The sequence below is a fragment of the Chrysochloris asiatica genome, unplaced genomic scaffold (assembly GCF_000296735.1).
Source record: "Chrysochloris asiatica unplaced genomic scaffold, ChrAsi1.0 scaffold00047, whole genome shotgun sequence".
NCBI lineage: Eukaryota > Metazoa > Chordata > Mammalia > Afrosoricida > Chrysochloridae > Chrysochloris > Chrysochloris asiatica.
In genome coordinates this window covers 10,811,743-10,833,060 of record NW_006408565.1, presented here as the reverse complement: position 1 = coordinate 10,833,060, position 21,318 = coordinate 10,811,743, and the positions used below count along the sequence as shown (strand labels likewise).

At 44.4% G+C, this 21,318-nt stretch overlaps 1 protein-coding gene and 1 pseudogene across 1 annotated transcript in view; one reads left to right on the top strand and one right to left on the bottom strand.

Moving 5' to 3' along the window:
* The window catches only part of LOC102833894, a 24,716-nt pseudogene extending 10,212 nt beyond the window's left edge, over positions 1–14,504 (bottom strand).
* Positions 14,385–21,318, top strand: part of RPS6KA1 (ribosomal protein S6 kinase, 90kDa, polypeptide 1) — a 58,676-nt gene continuing 51,742 nt past the window's right edge. Inside the window, exon 1 of the mRNA XM_006862256.1 lies at positions 14,385–14,609. Coding sequence (XP_006862318.1) covers positions 14,547–14,609 — 63 coding nt within the window. The 5' untranslated portion in view covers positions 14,385–14,546. The remainder of the gene's footprint in view (positions 14,610–21,318) is intronic.

Genomic DNA, 21,318 nt, shown 5'->3' with positions numbered 1-21,318 from the left:
CTTCATTCTTCTTGGATCAACTATCAACACTCATGGAAGCAGCAGTCAAGAAATCAGATGACATATTGCATTAGGCAAATCTGCTGCACAAGACCTGTTTTTAAATGTTGAAGAGCAAAGATGTCAGCTTGAGGACTAGGGTGCGCCTGACCCAAGCCATGGTATTTTCAGTAACCTTATATGCATGCAAAAGCTGGAAAGTGACTAAGGAGGACCGTAGAAAAATTGATGCTTTTGAGTTATGGTGTTGGAGGAGGATATTGAAAGTGCCATGGGCTGCCAAAGAACCAATAGATCTATTTTGGAAGAAGTGCAGCCAGAGTGCTCCTTAGAGGCCAAGATGGTTAAGCTTCGTCTCTGATACTTGGGACATTTTGTCTGGAGGGACCAGTCACTGGAGAAGGATATTATGTTTAGACCCCTAATGAGATGGACTGGCCAAGTGGCAGCAAAGATGGACTCAAGCAATGGCAACAGTAGTGAGGTTGGTCCAGGATAGGGAAGTGTTTCGTTCTGCTGTGCATAAGGTCATTATGAGAGGGTACTGACTTGATGGCACCTAACATAAAATAATTCTGATCACAATGGGGAAAATGTAGAAAAGAATTTAAAATTCTCATAGACTCCTGAGAATTCATAGAGGGTGGATGAACCCCTGAAACGATTGCCCTGATATAATCTTTATACTTTAAGCCACAAATATTCCCTGAAGTCTTCTTAAAGCTAAACAAAAGTATAGCTGAACCAGTAAAAAATGTCTTCTTTGAGCATATGGTTTTGTTTCTTCATCAATGTTAAGTTTATATGCCTTGCCTTTTTGTTGTTGAGAATATACACAACAAAACATACACCAATTCAACAGTTTCCACATGTACAATTTAGTGACATTGATTATCTTCTTGGAGTTATACAACCATTTTCACTTTCTTTTTCTGAGTTCCCCCTTAACATAAACTCACTGTCCCCTGAGTTTCCTATCAAAAACTTCAAGTTGCTGTTGTCAATATGATCCCATTTTTATTGTTGTTAAGTGTCAAGTCAGTTCTGACTCATAGCAACCCTGCATAGATTTCTGAGGAGGAGCTGGTGGATTTAAACTGCCGATCTTGTGGTTCAGAGTCCTGTGCTGATCCTACAGAGCCACACCAGGGCTCTATATAGATGGTTCCTAAAAGAGTATAATACTCACCTGGAGGACATTATGCAGAGTGAAATTAGTCAATCACAAAAGGACAAATATTGCATGAGACCACTTGTAAAAACTTTAGAAATGATTTTCTTGCTACAATCAAACATTCTTTGATGTTTACAAGAAGTTCTGGTAGTTTTGTGGGTTATGAGCTGGACTGCTAACCACAAGGTCAGCAGCTTGAAATCAACCAGCCAGCCATTCCTTAAGAAAAAGATGAGGCTTTCTGCTTCTGTAAAGATTTATAGCCTCAGAAACCCTATACAAGGTTGCTATGAGTCAGAACTAACTTGGTGGCACACAACCAACACCACCATGATGGTTTATAGGGCCGGTGGTAGGGGAAGAAAAAACAACAACAGATAAAGTGGGGAAAAAAAACTAAAGTGAATATAGGTAAATATGTTAACTGATGATACATGGAGGGGATTGCATCATTGTAAAGGCATGAGTGTATAATTTGTTGAATGTGGGACTGATGATCTGTACTGTAAACCTTCACTCAATTCACAATAAAGAGTTAAAAAAATAATTTAAAAAAAGAGTATAATACTCATGGTAGACATTTTTTTTTTTTTTTTTAACCAGTTCAGTTATTTGGTTTTAAGAAGATTTCAGGGAATATTTTTGGTTTAAAGTTTATTATCCCAGGGCAATAGTTTCAGGGGTTCTTCAATCCTCCATGGCTCCAGAAAGTCTGGAGTCCAGGAGAATTTGAAATTCTCTTCTGCATTTTCCTCCTTTTGACCAGGATTCTTCTATAGACTCATTAATCAAAAATACTCAGCAATGGTAACCAAGGACCATTCAGTTCAGTTCTTCTGGCCTCAGGGAAAAGGAGGTACTTGTTCACGGAGGCAATTAGTCATATATTTCAAATCCTCCTCCCAGTCTTGACTCTCTTTCTTTCTCTGTTGTTCCAGGTGAATATAAACCAATTGTTGTGCTTTGGATGGCTGCTTGCAAGCTTTTAGGAGCCCAGGCACTGCACATTGAACTAGGAGGATGAACAGAAGCACTAAAATATTATTAGGCCAATTCATTATGACCCTAAACCTCTAAAACAAAGAACCAAATCCCATGAGTTGTACATAAGCAACCTCAGCAGCTATTCTTTGTTTATTTGTTTGTTTGGGTCATTGTTGTAAATGTATCTGTCACATAACTTTTGCAAATTTAACTTTCTACAAGTGTACAACTTATTGGCAACAATTAAAATAATTGTGCAACCACCTTACCCTTAATCAATGCAATTTTCCAACAATATTAATCTCCCTTTTATCCCTTACTCTCATCCTGGTAACCACTAATAAATTTTGTTCTCTATACATTTTTCTCTTCTTTTATTTTCATAAGCAAAGGCAAGTCGAAAAGTATTGCCACAAAATCATAGAAGCCTTTCTAACACAAAAATATCAAACTGTGAAGCTACGGTTTCTTGGCATAGCCAGTTGAGTCAATAAACTTCTGAAAATGGTATTTCCATCTCTCTCCTGAGGTGGCACTGTAGGATCAACACTGGCCTGCAAACCACAAGGTCGGCATCCAAATCCACCAGGTGCTCCTCAGAAACCTTATATAGGGTCACTAAGCGTCGTAACTGACTCGACAACACTTAACAACAACAAAAACAAAAACAACCCTTTCCTAAAGAATTTTGCACTCTTCAATTCACACCACATCAAAGTAGCAGCTTTGGCATCTTCGAGAGACTAAAATCTTGCTCCTTTTCAATGTTCTTTGAGTTTTAGAAACAAAAATAAGTCTAATGGAGCAAAATTAGAGCTGTAGAGTGAATGGGGTAAGATTTTCCAACAAAATTTTCATAGGACATCCCTTGCTACTCTCAAAGACTAAGTAGGTATATCGTTGTGATGGAAAATAAATGCCTTAGCAAAACTTTCCTGCCTTTTTTCTCAACAATGCCGATTTTGGATTTCTTAAGACTTCTTCCTAATACCCTGTGATCATCTTGTGTCCTTTGAGAAAATCTACAAAAATTTTCCCTTTTGAATGACAAAAACCAGTCTGCATAACTGTCTAAGATGACCTCCCTGCCTTGAAAGTAACTGGCCTAGCAAAAGGTCATTAAAAAGGTAGAAAAGATAAAAATGGATGTCAAAACAGGGAGGGGCAACTTAGACATTGTTGTTGTTGTTGTTGTTGTTGTTGTTAGGTGCCATCGAGTAGGTACTGACCCATAGCGACCTTATGCACAGCAAAACAAAACACTGCCCGATCCTGGGCCAACCTCACTACTGTTGCCACACTTGAGTCTGTCGACGCTGCCACTTGGCCAATCCATCTCATTGGGGGTCTTCCTCTTTTTCTCTGACTCTCCACCTTATCAAACATGATATCCTTCTACAGTGACTGGTCCCTCCTGACAAAATGTCTGAAGTATGAGAGACCAAGCTTGGCCATCTTGGCCTCCAATGAGCACTCTGGCTGTACTTCTTCCAAAACGTATCTATTGGTTCTTTTGGCAGCCCATGGAACTTTCAATATCCTCCTCCAACACCATAACTCAAAAGCATCAATTTTTCTATCATCTTCCTTATTCACATTGGCTACCCAAAATGGGGGGGCTAAAGAGGCACGAAGTGACTGGCTTACAAGCTTTCAAGAGGGAGCCTAGTTTCAGAGGAGGCAGGGGAAGGCAGAATCTCCACTGAGGGGTTTCCAAACTGTCTGGATGGGGCTGATGAAAGGAGATGGGGATAAGACTCTTGTGGTTCAGTAGTGAATAATTGCTATCAGGACCGATTGTGAGTGTTGCAAATGTAAGTGTAGATGTTTTGTAACAAAAGGAGGGGATTGGTTAGTCTTGCAGTCCAGGAGCAGAGGACCCTGGGACCATCAAGGGAGAAGAGTGGAGTGTGGGACTCTATCCAGAAAAAGCAGTGACACCATAGATGGAGGCAGAGACAATGATATGGAGTGATGGAGCAGCTGGGGACTCTGGACTCAGGGAGGGAGAGGGGTTGTGTGATGATGGCTAGGGGGCAGGCTTGTGGGGTATACCCTTTGGTTGTTTGACTCGTTATATATTCCTGAGTGCTTTGGTGTACTTCCAAAACAAAACAAACAAACAAACAGAGGGAATGGAAGTAAGTGCTGTTGAAGGATGATGCATGGAGGGGATTGTAATCATTGTAATGAAACAAAATTTGATAGGATGAATGTAAAGCTGATGTTCTCCCTTGTAAACTATCACTCAATTCACAATGAAAAAAAAAAAAATGATGTCAGAAGACACTCTGAAACTTGCTCTACAGTGTAGAGATGCTAGGGTGAATAAAAGAAATGAGGAAGTCACAGAGCTGAACAGAAAATTTCAAAGGGCAGCTTGAGAAGACAAAGTCAGGTATTACAATGAAGTGCACAAAGACTTGGAGTTAAAAAACCAACAGGGAAAAAAATGCTCCACATTTCTCAAGGTGAAAGAATGGAAGAAAACGTTCAAACTTTGACTTACAATACTGAAGGACTCCATGGGCAAAATATTGAATAATGCAGAAAGCATCAAATCAAGATGGAAGGAATACACAGAGTCACTGTACAAAAAAGAAATGGTCAGTGACCAACCATTTCAAGATGTATCATGTAACTAAGAAGTGATAGTACTAAAGGAAGAAGCCCAAGCTGCACTGAGGCACTGGCAAACAACAAGGCTCCAGGAATTTACAGAATACAAATAGTAATGTCTCAACAAACTGATGTAGCACTATAGGGACTCACTCATCTATGCCAAGACATTTGGAAGACAGCTACCTAGCCAACTGTTTGGAAGAGATCCTTATTTGTGCCCATCACAAAGAGTTTGTGGAATGGAATGTGTAAAACACCTAACAATATCATTAATATTGCATGCAAGTTAATTTTGCTGAAGATAATTTAAAAATGGCTACAACAGGGAACTGCCAGAAACTCAAGTTATATTTGGAAAAGGACTTGGAACTAGGAATATCACTGCTGATGTCAGAAGGATCTTGGATGAAAGCAGAGAATAACAAAAAAAAGCTTTATTGATTATGCAAAGACTTTCAACTATGTGGATCATGACAAACTATGGATAACTATGAAGAATGAGTATTTCAGAACACTTGACTGTGCTCTTGAGGAGCCTGTACATAGACCAAGAGGCAGTTGTTTGAACAGAACAAGGGAACACTGAATGGTTTAAAACTAAATGCACTAGGGTTGTATTATTTCACCATACTTATTCAATCTGTACACAGAGTAAATAATCTGAGAAACTGGATTATATGAAGAAGAATGTGGCATCAGGATTGGAGAAAGACTCATTAACAATCTGCAATAATGTAGATGATACAATCTTATATGCTGAAAGAGAAGAGGACTTATAATACTTACTGATGAAGATCAAAGACCACAGTATTTCAGAATGGGTTGCACCTCAATGTAAAGAAAACATAAATCCTCACCACTGGACCAATGAATAACATCAGGAAAAACAGAGCAAAGATTGAAGTTGTCAACGACTTCATTTTGCTTGGGTCTACTATCAACATTCATGGAAGCAGCAGTCAAGAAATTAAACAATGTATTTGCATCAGGCAACTCTGCATAAAACCTCTTTAAAGTGTTCAAAAGCAAAGATTGGAAACTTCCAGCAAGATGGTGGACTAGGTAGACTCACTACGTGGACCCTCTACAACAAAGATATGGGAGATCAAATAAAACAGACACAGATGAAAATTCTGGCACCCTGAAATTCAGAAGAAAAGTTAGAGTGGTGGATGGAGTGCTTGCTAGGAGGAGAGACTGAGTAGGGATGGTAAGAGAGGGAGACTAACAGGTTAACGGCTGGCCAGATGTGGCTTAACCATCTTGTAAGCAGCTTTGGCAATGGAGGCAGGCCAGGCAGAGCAGATTATGCAGATACCAGGAAAGGTGCCATTTCTTCCTTTTCCCCACTGTCCCCTGGTCAACTCCCACCCACATTCACCACCAGTGCAGACCCTGCTCTCCAGGAATTTGGAGTCATGTGGTTGGGAGCCACGCTAGTGAGTCAGAGGCCAGCTGCACTGCTTTGGTGTGCCACTTTGGTGCCTGGATTCAGGTGGGCTAAGCTCCAGACCTACAAAAATGACAGAGCCACCAGACTGGCATTTAACCAGTCACCCTGCCCCCAGCTTCCCTGTGGTCCTAACAGACACTGAAACCAGCTCCATCAAGGACGTCCACAAACGACTTCTGGATTGAGAGCCCTGAACATAGATAACACTGAGGTCAATAGGAACTCCATCTAGGGCCAGGAACTCTGTTATCACATCCCTCCTACATCCATCTCATGACCTCCTTGAATTGCAGGAACCCACCAGAGATGTCTCTCCTCCGAGTCCAACAACTGTACTGTTTGATTTTACAAATATGACAACCCTCCAATGCCCTGCAGACAACAGAAAATTTTACTTCACATGAAGAAACTAAAGAGAATGGTTTTATAAAATGACTAAGATATAGAGCTGGAAAACATTTCTGAGGAAAAAAGGTAATATAACTAACTGAAAAAGAATTAAAAAGAATGATAATTGTTGTTAAGTGCCATTGAGTCGGCTCAGACCCATATCAACCCTGTATAGGGTTTCCAAGGAACGGCTGGTGAGCTTGAACTGATCACCTTGTGGTTCAAATTGATTTTGTAGTCCAGCACATTAACCCACATGTGTGCACAGATCAATATAAGGACTAAGGAAAGCAAGAACACAATAAAAACTTTTGAAAAACTCTAGAAAACACTACAAGACCAAATAGACAAAAAATGCAAATTTTGAAACAATACAAAACCTGCGATTAGAAATCCAGAAGACTAATTCTTAGATCTCAGAGATGGACAGGATATTGAAAGGGCAAAGGAGTAAATGCAAAGCAATGGAAGCCTGAACTAGTGAGCTGGGAGATAAATCTCTGAATACCAGTATGCTAGAAGAATAATCTGAAAAAATACTGAAAAAATCTGAAGAAAGCCTAAGTGTTCTTCATAGGACACCATGAAGAGGAACAACATATGGGTGGTCAGAATTCCAAAACAGGAAGAGACAAGCACAGAGAAAATTGTCAAAGAGTTATTGGAAGAAAATTTCCCTAATCTCAAGAAAGATGAGACGATAAGCATCCACGAAGCTGAATGAATCCCGGAAAGGATAGATCCCAAGAGAAAATCACCAAGACATATCATAATCAAACTTTATAAAATAAAAGACAAGGAAAGAATCCTGAGAGCAGCTTGGGGGGAAAACAAAAAGTTAACTATAAAGGAGAACCAAATGACTAAGCTCTGATTTCTCAGCAGAAACCATGCAGGTAAGAAGGCAATGGGATGACATATACAGAACTCTGAAAGAAAAATACTGTCAACCAAAAATCATATAACCAGCAAACGTTCCCTCAAATACTACAGTGAAACTAGGACATTTCCTTAAGGGAATTTGTAATGACCAGACCAACTTTGCAAAAAATGCTAAAGGGTGTTCTTTGGATTGAGAACCAACAACAGTGGAAAACAACCTGAGAATATCATTCATGACAACACCACCCAGAACTCAATCCAGATATGGAAATATTTAAAGTAAAACAAACCTACAAGACTGAAAATAGGTTACCAGAGATACCAATGTATAATGAAATCAACTGTAAAGCAAAAAGAGGGAATAGTGTAGATACAGAACTTCCAAATGTCAAGAAAGTCAAGTAGATTCCAAGATAAAACAGATTGTCTTACACAGGGAAAAAAAATTAATAAATTATAGGTTGTTATTGTTGTTGGCAGTTATGTGCCGTAGTCTGTTCTACTCGTAGCAACCCTGTACAGGGTTTCTGAAGCTGTAAATCTTTATGTGGCAGAAAGCCTCATCTTTCTCTCGTGGTAGATTCAAACTGTTAATTTTGTGGTTAGCAGTTCAGATCATAATCCACTATGTTACTGTTGTTGTTGTTAAGTGCCCTCAAGTCGATTCCAACCCATAGTGACCCTGTGTAGGGTTTCCAAGGAGCAGCTGGTGAGCTTGAACCACTGAACTTACAGTTCAAACGACTTTGCAGTCTGACACATTAGAGCTCCTTAAATTATAGGGAAACCTCAAAGAAAAAAATACAACTGCACATCAAAATTTAAAAAGGAAATCAGAAAGAGTAGTAAACATTAACACAACAGAAATGAAAATTAAAAGAAAACCCACAAAATGAACTCAGCATAGAAAATTATACAGAACAAAGAATCCAGCATCACACACACACACACACACACACACACACACACACAAAACCACAGAAAAATGACAACAATCAATCCATACCTATTGATAATTAAACTGAATGCAAATAGATTAAATGTACCAGTCTAGAGACATAAAGAGCAGAATGGCAATGAAAACAGGATTCTTCAATATGCTGTCTACAAGAGACATATCAAAAAGATGAAGACAGCCTAAATGCCCACCAACAGAAGAATGGTTACACAAACTTTTGTATACAATGGAATACTACAAAACACTGAATTTGTGAAACACCTCACAACATGGGTAGCCCTGGAGGACATTATGCTGAGTGAAATTGTTGTTGTTGTTGTTAAGTGCCGTCGAGTCGGTTCCGACCCATAGCGACCCTGTACAGGGTTTCCGAGGGTGTAAATCTTTACGGGAGTAGAAAGCCTCATCTTTCTCCCGCGGAGCAGCTGGTAGTTTCGAACCGCTGACCTTAAGGTTCGCAGCCCGATTCGTAACCACTACGCTACCAGAGCTCCTTAGTCAGTCACAAAAGGACAAACACTGTATGAGACCAATGTTGTAAAAGTTAAAAGGAGGTTTTCTTGATAAAAGAAGCAATCTATGATGGCTATTGAGATTGCGTCTTTTATCAAGAAAACCTCCTTTTAACTTTTGACAATAGTGGTCTCATACAGTGTTTGTTCTTTTGTGATTGACTAATTTCACTCAGCATAATGTCCTCCAGGAGCTCTGGTAGCATAGTGGTTACGAATTGGGCTGCTAATCTCACAGTCAGCAGTTTGAAACTACCAGCTGCTCCATGGGAGAAAGATGAGGCTTTCTGCTCCCATAAAGATTTACAGCCTCGGAAACCCTGTACAGGGTCGCTATGAGTCGGAACTGACTCCACGGAACATAACAACAACAAAAATGTCCTCCAGGGCCACCCATGTTGTGAGGTGTTTCACAATCTATGATGGTTATAGGAGTCCTGGTGTGGCACTGAGGGTTAATGCACTGGACTGCAAGGTCAGCAGTTCAAGCTCACCAGCCACTCCTCACAAACCCTATACAAGGTTGCTAGAATCAGAACGACTTGACGGCACTTAACAACAGTAACAACATGATTATGGGGGGCGTGGAGAGCGAAGGAAAAATTATTCATGGGCTAGAGGACAGACATATGTTAACATAGGTGACAGAGTAGACAATATGCAACTAGAGGGAGGTTAACAGAGGAAAATTAAGGTATCAGAAGACACAGAGAAGAAGGCAACAGTTCAAGTGAATAGAGGTAAATGCTATTAACTGTTGGTACATGGAGAGGATTGCAATCATGTAATGAAGCAAAGTGTATGGTTTGTTGAATGTAAAACTGATGAACTGCTCTGTAAATCTTCACTTAATTCACAGTAAAAAGTTTAAGGAAAAAAAATAGCAAAGATGTCAGTTTGCGGACTAAGGTGTGCCTGACCCAAGCCATGGTATTTTCCATCACCTCATAGGGATGTGAAAATTGGACAATGAGTAAGGAAGACTGTAGAAGAATTGATGCATTTGAGTTATGGTATTGGAGAAGAATACTGAAAGTACTATGGACTGCCAGAGGAACAAACAAATCTGTATTGGAAGAAGTACAGCCAGAATGTTCCTTAGAAGTCAGTTTGGCAATACTTGTCGCTCATACTTTGGACATGTTATCAGGAGGCACCAGTCCCTGGAGAAGGACATCATGTTTGGTCAGCGAAAAAGAAGGTCACCCCTAATGAAATGGACTGGAATAGTGGCAGCAGCAATGGGTTCAAGAGTAACAACAATTGTGAGGCTGTCACAGGACTGGGCAGTGTTTCATTCTGTTGTGCACAGGGTCGAGGGCACCTAGCAAGAACATGGCAGTTCTGTTTTCAGTTTTCTGAGGAGCTGGCACACTGTTTTTCACAGTGGCTGCGCCATTTTGCATTCCCAGCAGCAACAGATAAGGGTTGTATTTTCTCACATGCAAGCCAACACTTGTGATTTTCTGTTTCTGTTTTGTTTTATCTTAATTATCTTTTGCTGTTGTTAAGTGCCATTGAGTCGGTTCCGACCACAGCGACCTTGTATAGGGTTTCTGGGGTGTGGCTGGTAAGCTTGAACTGCTGATCATTGCTACTGCTCTACCAATTACCAGGCTGTTTTGATTACTGTAGCTGTCATCGAGTTGGTTTTGACCCATAGTGACTGTATATAGGGTTTCTGAGGAGCGGCTGGTGAGCTTGAACCAGTGACTTTGTGGTTCAAGCCAATTCTGCAGTCCAGTGCATTAACCCACAGCGCCACACCAGAAGTCCTATTATTTTTAAAAATTGGGAAGTATGGTTCCTCCTACTTTGTTCTTCCCTTAAAGCATGGTTTTGCTAGTCAGGGCCTCTTGCCTTTCCATATAAAGTTGAGAACTGGTTTTTCTATTTCTGTAAAGAAGCCTATTGGAATTCTGATAAGGATTACATTGAACCTATTTATTGCACAGAGTTGTATTGACAGTTGAACAAGAAATCTTCCAATTCATGAACATGTAACGATACTTCATTTATTTCTTTTAAATTTGAAAAGAAGTGTCTCATAGTTTTCACTGCATAAGTATTCCATGCTCTTGGTAGATTTATTCTAGGTTATCTTACTTTCTTGAACGCTATTCTAAATAGAATTGTTTCCCTAATTTCCCTTTTAGATTTTTCATTGCTGGTATATAGAAACCCAACTGATTTTTTTGTTGTTGTTGTTGACCTTGTACCCTGCAACTTTGCTAAATTCCTCTATTAGCTTTAGAAGTTCTCTTGTGGACGCTGGGATTTTTTATATATGGGGTTCTATCATTTGAACATTATGTTCTTTTAAGATCTAGTTACATGGGATCAAATTGAAAACATAAGCTAGAAAGATTAGATAAATGCTTTAGGGGCAATGGCTTTATATTAACGAGGCAGGAACAACTCAGAAAAGGAGGGTGAAATGGTTGCACAACATGAAGATTGTCATCAATGTCACTGAATTGTACAAGGAGAAACTGTTGAGTATATATATGTTTTGTTGTGTATGTTCTCCACAACAAAAAAACCTATGGGACAGTTCTACTTTGTCACATGGGGTCACTGTGAGTCAAACTTGACTTGATTGCACCTAAAAACAACAACATAGGCATATATAACTGATGAGAGATGACATCCTGGAGGAAGCAATCCATGAGATGAGCCAGCTGAAGAAGAGGGAATGCTGGTTCAGTACAGGGGGCAGCATGTGCAAAGCCCCTTTGACAAGAGAACTGAAGGATTACCAGTGTGGCTGGAGCATAAAGGGAGGTGAAGCAAGTATGAGTGGAGAATGTAGCACCATCAGCACTTGGTAGGCTATAGTTTGAGCTCTATATCTCTCTGCCCTACAGATGAGCAAACTGACCTGTCCAGTCTCAAGCAGGGTCCAGGAGTCTTCAGGTCTCCTTTCTTTCCAGCAAAACCCATTGCCTCTCCAATACCCCACAGGAAGTGAAACTTATTCATATGAAAGCACAAACAGCTACTCAGTTCTTAAATTGAGATGACAAGTTTGATAGGGAATCTTTTCCTTTGAGAGGAGGAAGAGGGAGGGTCAGGGACCTCAGGGAGGGGGTAGAAGGAAATAAGACAGACCACTCCTGTTTTCCCCTCATTTCACCCCTCCCACCATCTATCTACCCCACCTCCCTCATCTAGCCTTTTACCCTCATTCTCTGGGTCTCAATGTCATTTCCTAAGTCTAACCTAAACTAAGTGTGGCCAACTGCAAACTCAGAATTTGGCACCTGTGTGCATCTGTTCTCAGCCCTGATTAGGGTTACTAAAGTGAGCAAATAAAAATACAGGACACCAAGATAAGTCTGAATTTCAGATAAAGAAAACATAATAATTTTTTAGTCTAAGTATGTTCCAATATTGCAATTTAGCCCTCAGCAACAGTGGTTCGGACACCACAAACTGCTTCTAGGAGATTGAGCTAGATCATATTAACACTGCCCACTGTGGCCCAGGGCTGCCTTCCATCTATCCCTTACCTTCACTCATAAGGGAGGTGGAGAATAAATGAACAAGAGAAAGAACTCTGGGGCCAAACTGCCAGGGTTGTCTCCTAGCACTGCCCATTTCCAGCTCTGTGACACTCTGTCTTTGGGTTCCTCATCTGTACATGGAGCACCTACCTCACAAATTTGTGGTGACGATTAAATGAGTTTAAACATATTAAGTGCTTAGAACAGTGCCTGGTCCATAGTAAGTACTTTGCTAGTGTTAGCTGTAATTATTTATTTATTGACATCAGAATGAATGTAAACAGGGACTTTGTTTTGTTAATTTATCTACATATATCCTCATCACCCAGAAGAAGAGACTTACATACGAGGACCTGGTGTGTCATATATGTTGTTGTTATCTGCCATGGAGTCGGTTCCAACTCATAGCGACCCTGTACAGGGTTTCCGAGGCTGTAAATCTTTATGGGAGCAGAAAGTCTCATCTTTCTCCCACAGAACAGCTGGTAGTTTCGAACTGCTGACCTTGCAGTTCACAGCCCGATTCATAACCACTACACTACCAGAGCTCCTTGTGTCATAAACAGTCCATAGATATTTACTGAATTAAAATGAATTTAGTTTTCACTACATCCTTGAAAAATCAAGATTATAATTTCTATTTCACAGATAAGAAAACTGATGTCTAGAGACAGATAAGAAGTTTCTCAATGTTGAAGTGGCAGAGTTGGGATTCAAACCTAGATTTGTTGAAATCTAAAGTCCTTCCAACTCACAACTCAATTTCGATCAACAACTGAGGTCCTACCCTGGGAAAGGCATGGAATAAGGAGAGCATCTGGATTCAGGAGAAATACTCATCCACTTTAATTTTTCAAGATTGTTCTCAACCAGCTGTGTTACCTTGGGTAAGTCACTTCATCTTTCTGAGCCTCACTTTCAAGATTTGCAGAGGATTCAAGGAAATCACATGTCAGAGCTTAGCTTGCAGGAGGCTTTAGAAAACATTCCTTTGCTTTAGAATAGCTTTGCAAATAATTGGCCAGTTTGGGCACCCAAGAGACCCAGGAATAAATCTCACCACACCTGAGTCTTTAAGGCCTCTTTAGGTGGAGGCTGACTCTCCAGGGGGGAATCTTCCTCACATGCTTTTACTCCAAGTTCAACTCACCCAAGTGCAGATTGATCATGGGAGCCTGGTTCCAGTCCTCAGAGGCGCGTAAGCCCCAATCAGCCCAGAGCTGGGCCTGCAGCTGGAGAAATTTCAGGGAAGCCTAGATTAAAAGGAGCCGCCTCAAGAGATAAGGCACAATCAAACATAAATTACAAAAGAATGAGAATTAAGCAATTACTTTGGGACATTCCGGGCCCTGTTGGTGATGAAAGAAGAGTTGGAGTCGGCCTGAGACGCTGAGCTCCCCCAGTGAGAGCCCCGTGTTGGCTTCCCGCCAGGCAGAACCCTGCAGAGGGTAGGGCATCCCGAGGGTCTGTGAGGAATCGGGGGCCCAGGTTTCTTACAATCCTCCATAGAGGTCAGGCCCAGAACACCCTGAATGTGCGTGTGTTGTGGGGGTGGGTGGGTGGGCAGTGTCCCTCATCCTGGAAGGAGAAAGAACATCTGGGGAGGGATTCTTAAAAGAGCGAAGTGGAAAGGACCGGTCGATCCACCACCCCTTGCTTGGTCTGCGTTAAAAGGGGGACACAGTTTGGGAGGAGGAGCCACGAGAACCTCTTCTGGGCGGAGCAGAGCACCGGCAAGGGGCTCCTGCAGGAGGCGGGGCCAGAGCTACCAGAGCGAGGGAGGGTGGGCGGGGGTCCGCGCCGGGAAAGCCGCGCCGCGGGGGCTAGGGCGGAGCTTCGGCGTCCCCGCCCTCTCTCAGGTAGCCAATGGGCGCGGCGGCGCCGGGTGACGGAAAGAGCCGAAGTCCTAGTGCCGCGGCGGCGGCAGCGGCGGCGGACGGCCCAGCCGGAGCCCGGGGGGCGCGGGGGGCGAGAGGGCTTGGCCGCGCGGAGCCGTGGACCCGGGGATCCGGGAACGGTGCATCCGGGGCCGCGGGAGGAGTGTGGGTGGCCGGGCAGCGGCGCGATGCCGCTCGCCCAGCTCAAGGAGCCCTGGCCGCTCATGGAGCTAGTGCCGCTGGACCCGGAGGTGAGTGAGCGGGGCGGGGGACTGGCGCCCGCCGCCCGCGAGCCCGAATCCCCATTGGGGCGGGGCGGCCCGCGGCGCCCCAGCAGCTCGGCTGGCGCCCTGGCGGGCGCAAGTGCCTTCCAATATCTTGCTTACTCTGCGGCTCCACGCCCCCCCCCCCCCCCCCCCGCCCCGCCGTGTGTGTGTGTGTGCGCGCGTGTGCGCGCGCGCGAAGGACAGTACCCCGCAATAGCCACTGGAGAGGATTTCGTGGCGCGCTGAGATCGAGTCGATCTCTCCACACACACCTTGGATCTGTACCGGGATTGGTCATAGAGGCAGGGCTGGCGAGCCAGATCTCTGGGATTCATGGGACCTCCACTTCTTGACGTCTCTCACTGCCCCCTCTCCAAGAGCTCCCGTTTCTTTGCTGCTGAGTATGGAAAGAGTGCCCCTCATGCCTCCTGGTAGTTGTGGAATATGAGGTGACACAGTTCATCGGGGGCTGGGACTCGTAGTTTTCTTTGATTCGAGGCTAGGGCCAAAGGACACCTGTGTCCTCTAGCCCAGGCTGTGGAGTAGTAGTTGTTGTTAAGTGTCGTCGATTCCTAGGATTTCCGATAAGCGGCTGGTGGATTTGAACCACCAACCTTGCGTTAGCAATTCAATGGGGGGAAGCTTATGAAGATTATTTGGGAGTGGGGTGTGGAAAAAACCCTGTTACCTTTCTTGAACTCCCCTATGTAGAAAAAGCTAGGCCTTGAGGGGTTTGGCCTCTGTCTGCCCAGTCCCTCCCAGATTCAGGTCCTGTCCTTCTTCTGAGGAGGTGGAAAGGCTAGCTCTTGATCCCCAGGGTCAAGGTCAAGCCCCTGATCTGGCCGATGGAAAACTCCCCTCAGCCTCATCCTGAGAAGGAGGCAGGTGATACTTCCCTTTTCAGTGTGCAAGGAGGAGGTGAAGAAGACCTGGACTAAGTCTTGGAGCTCAGGTGATTTTCTCTTGGCTTAGGCCCCTGGCCTCTACCTCAGTCCTCTTCTCTACCCTCCCTTACTACTCAGGGCCTCAGATTGGGGTCAGGATGAGGACCTTGGGTCTCTAACACCCAGGGTATACTGTCTCTTTAAAGGGATGGCCAACTGGTGATTGGAGGGTGGTCGCAGTAGGATTAGGTAACCAACCTGAAGGTGCAATTTGGAGTAAATTGCTCTGGGATGCCTGCCATGGGGTTTTTACAGGCCCTGCACTGGAGGCTCCGAGGTTCTCTCGCTGACTCACCCTCCTGAGGTGAGGAATACTGCCCTCTGCAGCCCCTATTTCCCCCATACCTTCTCTCTACTAGGGCAGGGGGGTGGGGGAGGGAAGGGTGCAAGGGCCTCGGAGGTGGCACTCAGTGGTGGATTCCTTTGTCCAGGCACGCCCCTGTGACCTAGGCCTCTCAGGAGAGAGCGAGAGCTAGGAGAGGCCAGAGGGATTTAACTCAAGGACTTCCCTTGGGTTATGCTGGGAAGGAGAAAGGACATCTAGTAGCCCAGTTTAGGGCACCACTTCCTGTTTCCTTTTGGGGAGCCTGGGGCAGGGGCCAACTTCACCAGGGGCCAGATTTAAAGGGCCAGTTTTAAGTACTACAACACTTGAATTCTGTAAGAAAGACTAGTTTATGCCCTAGGATTGGGATGCTGTGATTTCTCTGGGAGCGTCACCTTAGAAACGCTGTGTGGCCCCTGCCAGTCTTTAGCCTCTCTGGGCCTGTTTCTCTAGTGATGAGGGCTGGGTTCCAGCCTCTGTTTCTTGGGCTTGAGAGACTGCCGGTCTTTCCCCTCCCCCCAGTGGAGGTGCCAGGCGACTGGGTGTTATTGTTTGGGTAACAGGAGCCATGGGGCAGCCAGGGCAAGGGTTGGGCTGTTCTCACTGGAGAACAGGGCCTCGCTGTTCTTAGCCCAGGTGACATGTAAGTGATACAGCAGCCTGACCTGCAGGTACAGGCGCCGCGGCGGTTCCTGGCGACTTCTGGTCGGGAAGGAGGCAAGCAAGGGGCTAGAAGAAACATTTGGCAGAGGCCTGGCATCTGGGCTGCCCTTCCCATGACGCTGCCGAAAATGGACTGCTGGGAGGCAGGGCCTGGCCCAGGGTGTGGCCCAGGTGGAGTAAAGCCATTGGAAATGTGGGTGAGGATTCCACCTGGGCCTTCCTTGCCTCTACTGAAAGCAATAACCTTGTCTCCAGGCCCAGTCCTGCCATGTACAGACCTTGCTACATGCCATCCACTCCACCTATATCACTTTCATTCTTATAAGTTTTTAAGGTAGAAATGATTACCCCCATTTTCAGTTGGTACAGTTCAACTCAGAGAGAACTGGCTTATGAATTAAATTAAAGTTAGAGCCAGTATTGGAACCCAGATCTCACATTGCCTTCCATGAACTGGGGAGCCCAAAGGTGAAGAAGGGCTGGGTCAAACTGGCTCATGGAAAAGGTACTGCAAGAGCAGCTCCGGATGTTGGCAGACTTGCCTCACCCTGTAGGCCTGGGTCCAGCCTCAACTGAGGGGCTGGCAGTGCCAGCTGGCCCTGTCACCTGGCCCTTAGCCTCCAGCAGTGTGCAGGGCTGCCAGTACTGGGCTCCGAACCTGGCTCCTAAGGCTGCTTCCTGCCTGTGGGGCATGTGCTGTCTTTCTCCATCTGCTGCCTGATGTCACGAGATGCTGCCCTGGCTACCTCTTCCCAAGGCAGAAGGAAGGGCATCGGTTGGAACTTACTTATGTATCTGACTACTGGGAAAGGGGTGTGGTCTTAGGGCCCTGGGTAGCAGTCCTCATGAGTGGTGTTTTTGGGGAAGGGCAAGGAGAGTGGGTCTTGTTCCAAGAGGCCAAAGGATGCTGCCTCACACCTTCATTCAGTATTCTCTAAGGTTAGTGTCATTGTCTCCTTTCATTCATTCATTCATCAAATATTTATTGAACACTTATGTGCCCAGTCCAGTTCTAAGCAACAGGGTTGCAACTGTCACTGCCTTTATAGTACAGTTGAGGAAACTGAACCTTTGATTGGTGATGTGACAGAGTCAAGGTCAGAATGATGGCTGCCAAAGCTAGAACTGGGTACCGTGTCTTTGTGGTTGCCAAGGGTCTTCTTCCTATTACCCTGTGCAGCACCTAGTTCTGAGGGGCACATGAACCCTGCCTTCCCAGGGCCCTGGCTTTGAGGAGAAGGCTCACCTGGGGTCCTCTTTGCACTCCCAGTCCTTTCTCCAGAGTTGCACATTGCCCTCTAGAGACCTTGTGCATCACTTTTTACCAGTAGCACCCCTGGGTGGGGTTCTGTGAGGACCACCTAGACCAGAAACTTAGGGAGTGGAGGTGGGTCAAGCTGGGCCTATGGAATTATCCAGGCCAATGTGAAAGTGCTGACCACTTGATAAGACCACAACTCTAGGTACTTCCCCCATCAGGGACCAAAACTTGCAGCCACATGACTTGGGTTATGTCCCTTTTTCCCCACCTGTTTTGCTGAGGGACCTTGAGTGAGTTCCTTAACTCTTTGAGCGTCCTCTGAAAAAACAGGAGTAATAGAACGTGCTCTGGCCTCCTTGCTGGGTTTAATTTTCATTTGACAATTGAGTTTCTGAGCCCTTAGCTGAGTTCTAGAGAGATGGTTGAGTCCTGGTGTGGTGCTGCAGGATAATGCACTGGACTGCAAGGTTGGTTTGGAATGCAAGGTCAGTGGTTCAGACCCACCAACCACTCCTCGGAAACCCAATGCATGGTCGCTATGAGTGGGAACTGACTCCTTTTCCTTAACAATAACAACAGAGAGGTGGTAACTGACAATCCAGAAGCCACAGTTGGCTCATTGCTGTGAAGACGCAGAGGAGTGAGGGAAGAACTTAAGGTGATATTTGAATCGAGTCCTTAAAGACCAGGAATTGGCCAAAGTGGCAAGGCACGAAAGTTTTCTTGGTGGAGGGAGCCACCATGCCAATGCTTAGGAATGTGAAACCAGTTGGTTTGCTCAGGGCCTCGGGTGGTTTGGGTTAGCTCAAGAATAGATAGATTGCTGCTGTGGAGGCAACTCCAACTGGTTGTGATCTCATGTACAACAGAATGAAATATTGCTCAGTCCTGTGTCATCCTCATGTTTGCTGGAACATCCATCTCTGTTGCTATTGTACCCATCTCTCACCCAGGGTCTCCTTTGTCTTTGCTGGCCCTCTACTTCACCAAACATGATGTCCTCCACTAGTGTGATCCCCAGATGCCATGTCCTAAGCAACAAGTTAGAAATTGCTCTGTTGAGATCCGTAAAGTTTTCACTGGCTGATTTTCAGAAGCAGATTGTCAAACCTTCTTCCTCATCTGTCTTCATCTGGGAGCTTTGCTGACCTGTCCACCATGATGACATGTTGTTGTTGAGTGCTGTCAAGTCGGCTCCGACTCATCCCTGTGTAAGATTTCTGAGGAGCGACTGCTGACTTTGAACCGCCAGCCTTGCAGTTCAAATCGACCTTGTGTTCCAGTGCTTATCCTACAGCGCCACACCAGGACTCCATGAGGACTATGATGGTATTTTAAATACTAGTGGCAAAGTTTCCAGCATCATGGCAGTTTCATGGCAACATGCAAGCCACCACAGTATGACAGACTGATAGACAGGTGGTAGGGCTCAAGAATGGTGGTGGTAGTTGTGTACTGATAAGTTGGTTTCAACTCATAGCGACCCTGTATAGGGTTTCCAAGGATGTAAATCTTTACAACAACAGAAAGTCTCATCGTTCTTGCATGGAGCAGCAGTGCACTTGAACTGGTAACTTTGTGGTTAGCAGCCCAATGAGTAACCCACTATGTTACTAGTGTTCTTTGAGTTCAAGAATGATGGTGGTGGTGTTTATGTGTCATGGAGTCAGTTCTGACTTATAGCCACCCTGCATAGGGTTTCCGTGGCTATAAATCTATAATGAGGGCAGAAAACCTCATCTTTCTCTTGCAGAACTACTGACCTTGAGATTAGTAGCCCGACTCTAAACCACTGTGCTACCAGGGCCTGATAACAGTAATAGATATTGTTTATGGAGGTCTCCTGGTGTAGCACCATAGAATCAGCACTGGACTGCTGCAAACTGCAAAGTCAGTGGTTCAAACCCACCAGCTGCTCATCAGAAACCCTATACAGGGTCACTATGAGTCAGAACCCACTTGATGGCACTTAACAACAAGGGTATTGTTTATGGAACCGTTACATGCCAGGTGTAAATACTTGCAGGCATTATTGCATTTGCTTCTTGAAACTCCCCCCTTCTTCACTCCAGGGTTGTGGTGGTTGTGTACCATCCTGTCAGTTCCCATTCTTAGCAAGCCCATATAGGGTTTCCGAGGCTGCACATTTTTATGGGAACAGAAAGTCTCATCTTTCTTCCATGGAGCAACTGGTGGGTTTGAACTACTGACCTTGCAGTTAGCCCAGCTCATAATCGAGTATGCTCCTAGGGCTCCTTACTCCTTGGTGGTGGTGGTGGTGGTGTTAGGTGCCACTGAGTTGGCTCTGACTCATAGCAACCTTATGCACAACAGAACAAAACACTACCTGGTCCTGTGCCATCCTCACAATCGTTGGATTACTGCTGTCACTGTGCCAATCCAACTTGTTAGGTGTCTTCCTCTTTTTCGATGCCCCTCCACTTTACCAAGCATAATGGTCTTCTCCAGGGACTTGTTCCTCCTGATAATATGTCCAAAGTATGAGAGACAAAGTTTGGCCATCCTGGCTTCTAAGGAGCATTCTGGCTGCACTTCTTCCAGTACACATTTGTTTTTCTGGCAGTCCATGGTACTTTTAATATTCTTCTCCATTACCATAACTCAAATGCATTCATTCTTCTAAGGTCTTCCTATTCATTGTCTCTTTCACATGCATGTGAAGCTATTGAAAATACCGTGATTTGGGTCAGGCACACCTTAGTCCTCAAACTGACATCTTTGCTCTTGAACACCTTGTCGAGGTCTTGTGCAGCACATTTGTCTAATGCAGTAACGTTTGATTTTTTGACTGCTGTTTTTGTGACTGTTGATGTGAATTCAAGCAAAATGAAGTCTTTGACAACTTCAGTCCTTTCTCCATTTTTTTATAATGTTATTTATTGGTCCAGTGGTGGGGATTTGTGTTTTCTTTACAACAGTCTTCATCATAAGTATTTTAAGTCGTCTTCGCTTTCAGCAAGCTAGGTTGTATTGTGTCATCTGCATATTGCAGGTTATTAATGAATCTTCCTTCAATCCCAAGGCCACGTTATTCTTCATATAATCCAGTCTTTTCAGATTTTTTGCCCAGCATACAGATTGAATAAGTATGTTGTTGTTGTTAAGTACCGTGGAGTCGGTTCCGACTCATAGTGACCCTGCACAGGGTTTCCGAGGCTGTAAATCTTTACGGGAGCAGAATGTCTCATCTTTCTTCCGCAGAACTGCTGGTAGTTTCGAACTGCTGACCGTGAGGTTGGCAGCCCAACTCGTAACCAGAAAGAATATAGCCCTGCTGCACACCTTTCCTGATTTTAAACCATTCAGTGTCCCCTTGTTCTGTTCGAACAACTGCCTTTTAGTCTATGTACAGGTTCCTCATGAGCACAATGCAGTGTTCCAGAATCCTCATTCTCTTCAGTGTTGTGGTAGGTGATGATAGGTTACCTTTATCTTTCATCCCCATTTCACAATAAGGAAACGAAGTCCTGAGACTGAGAA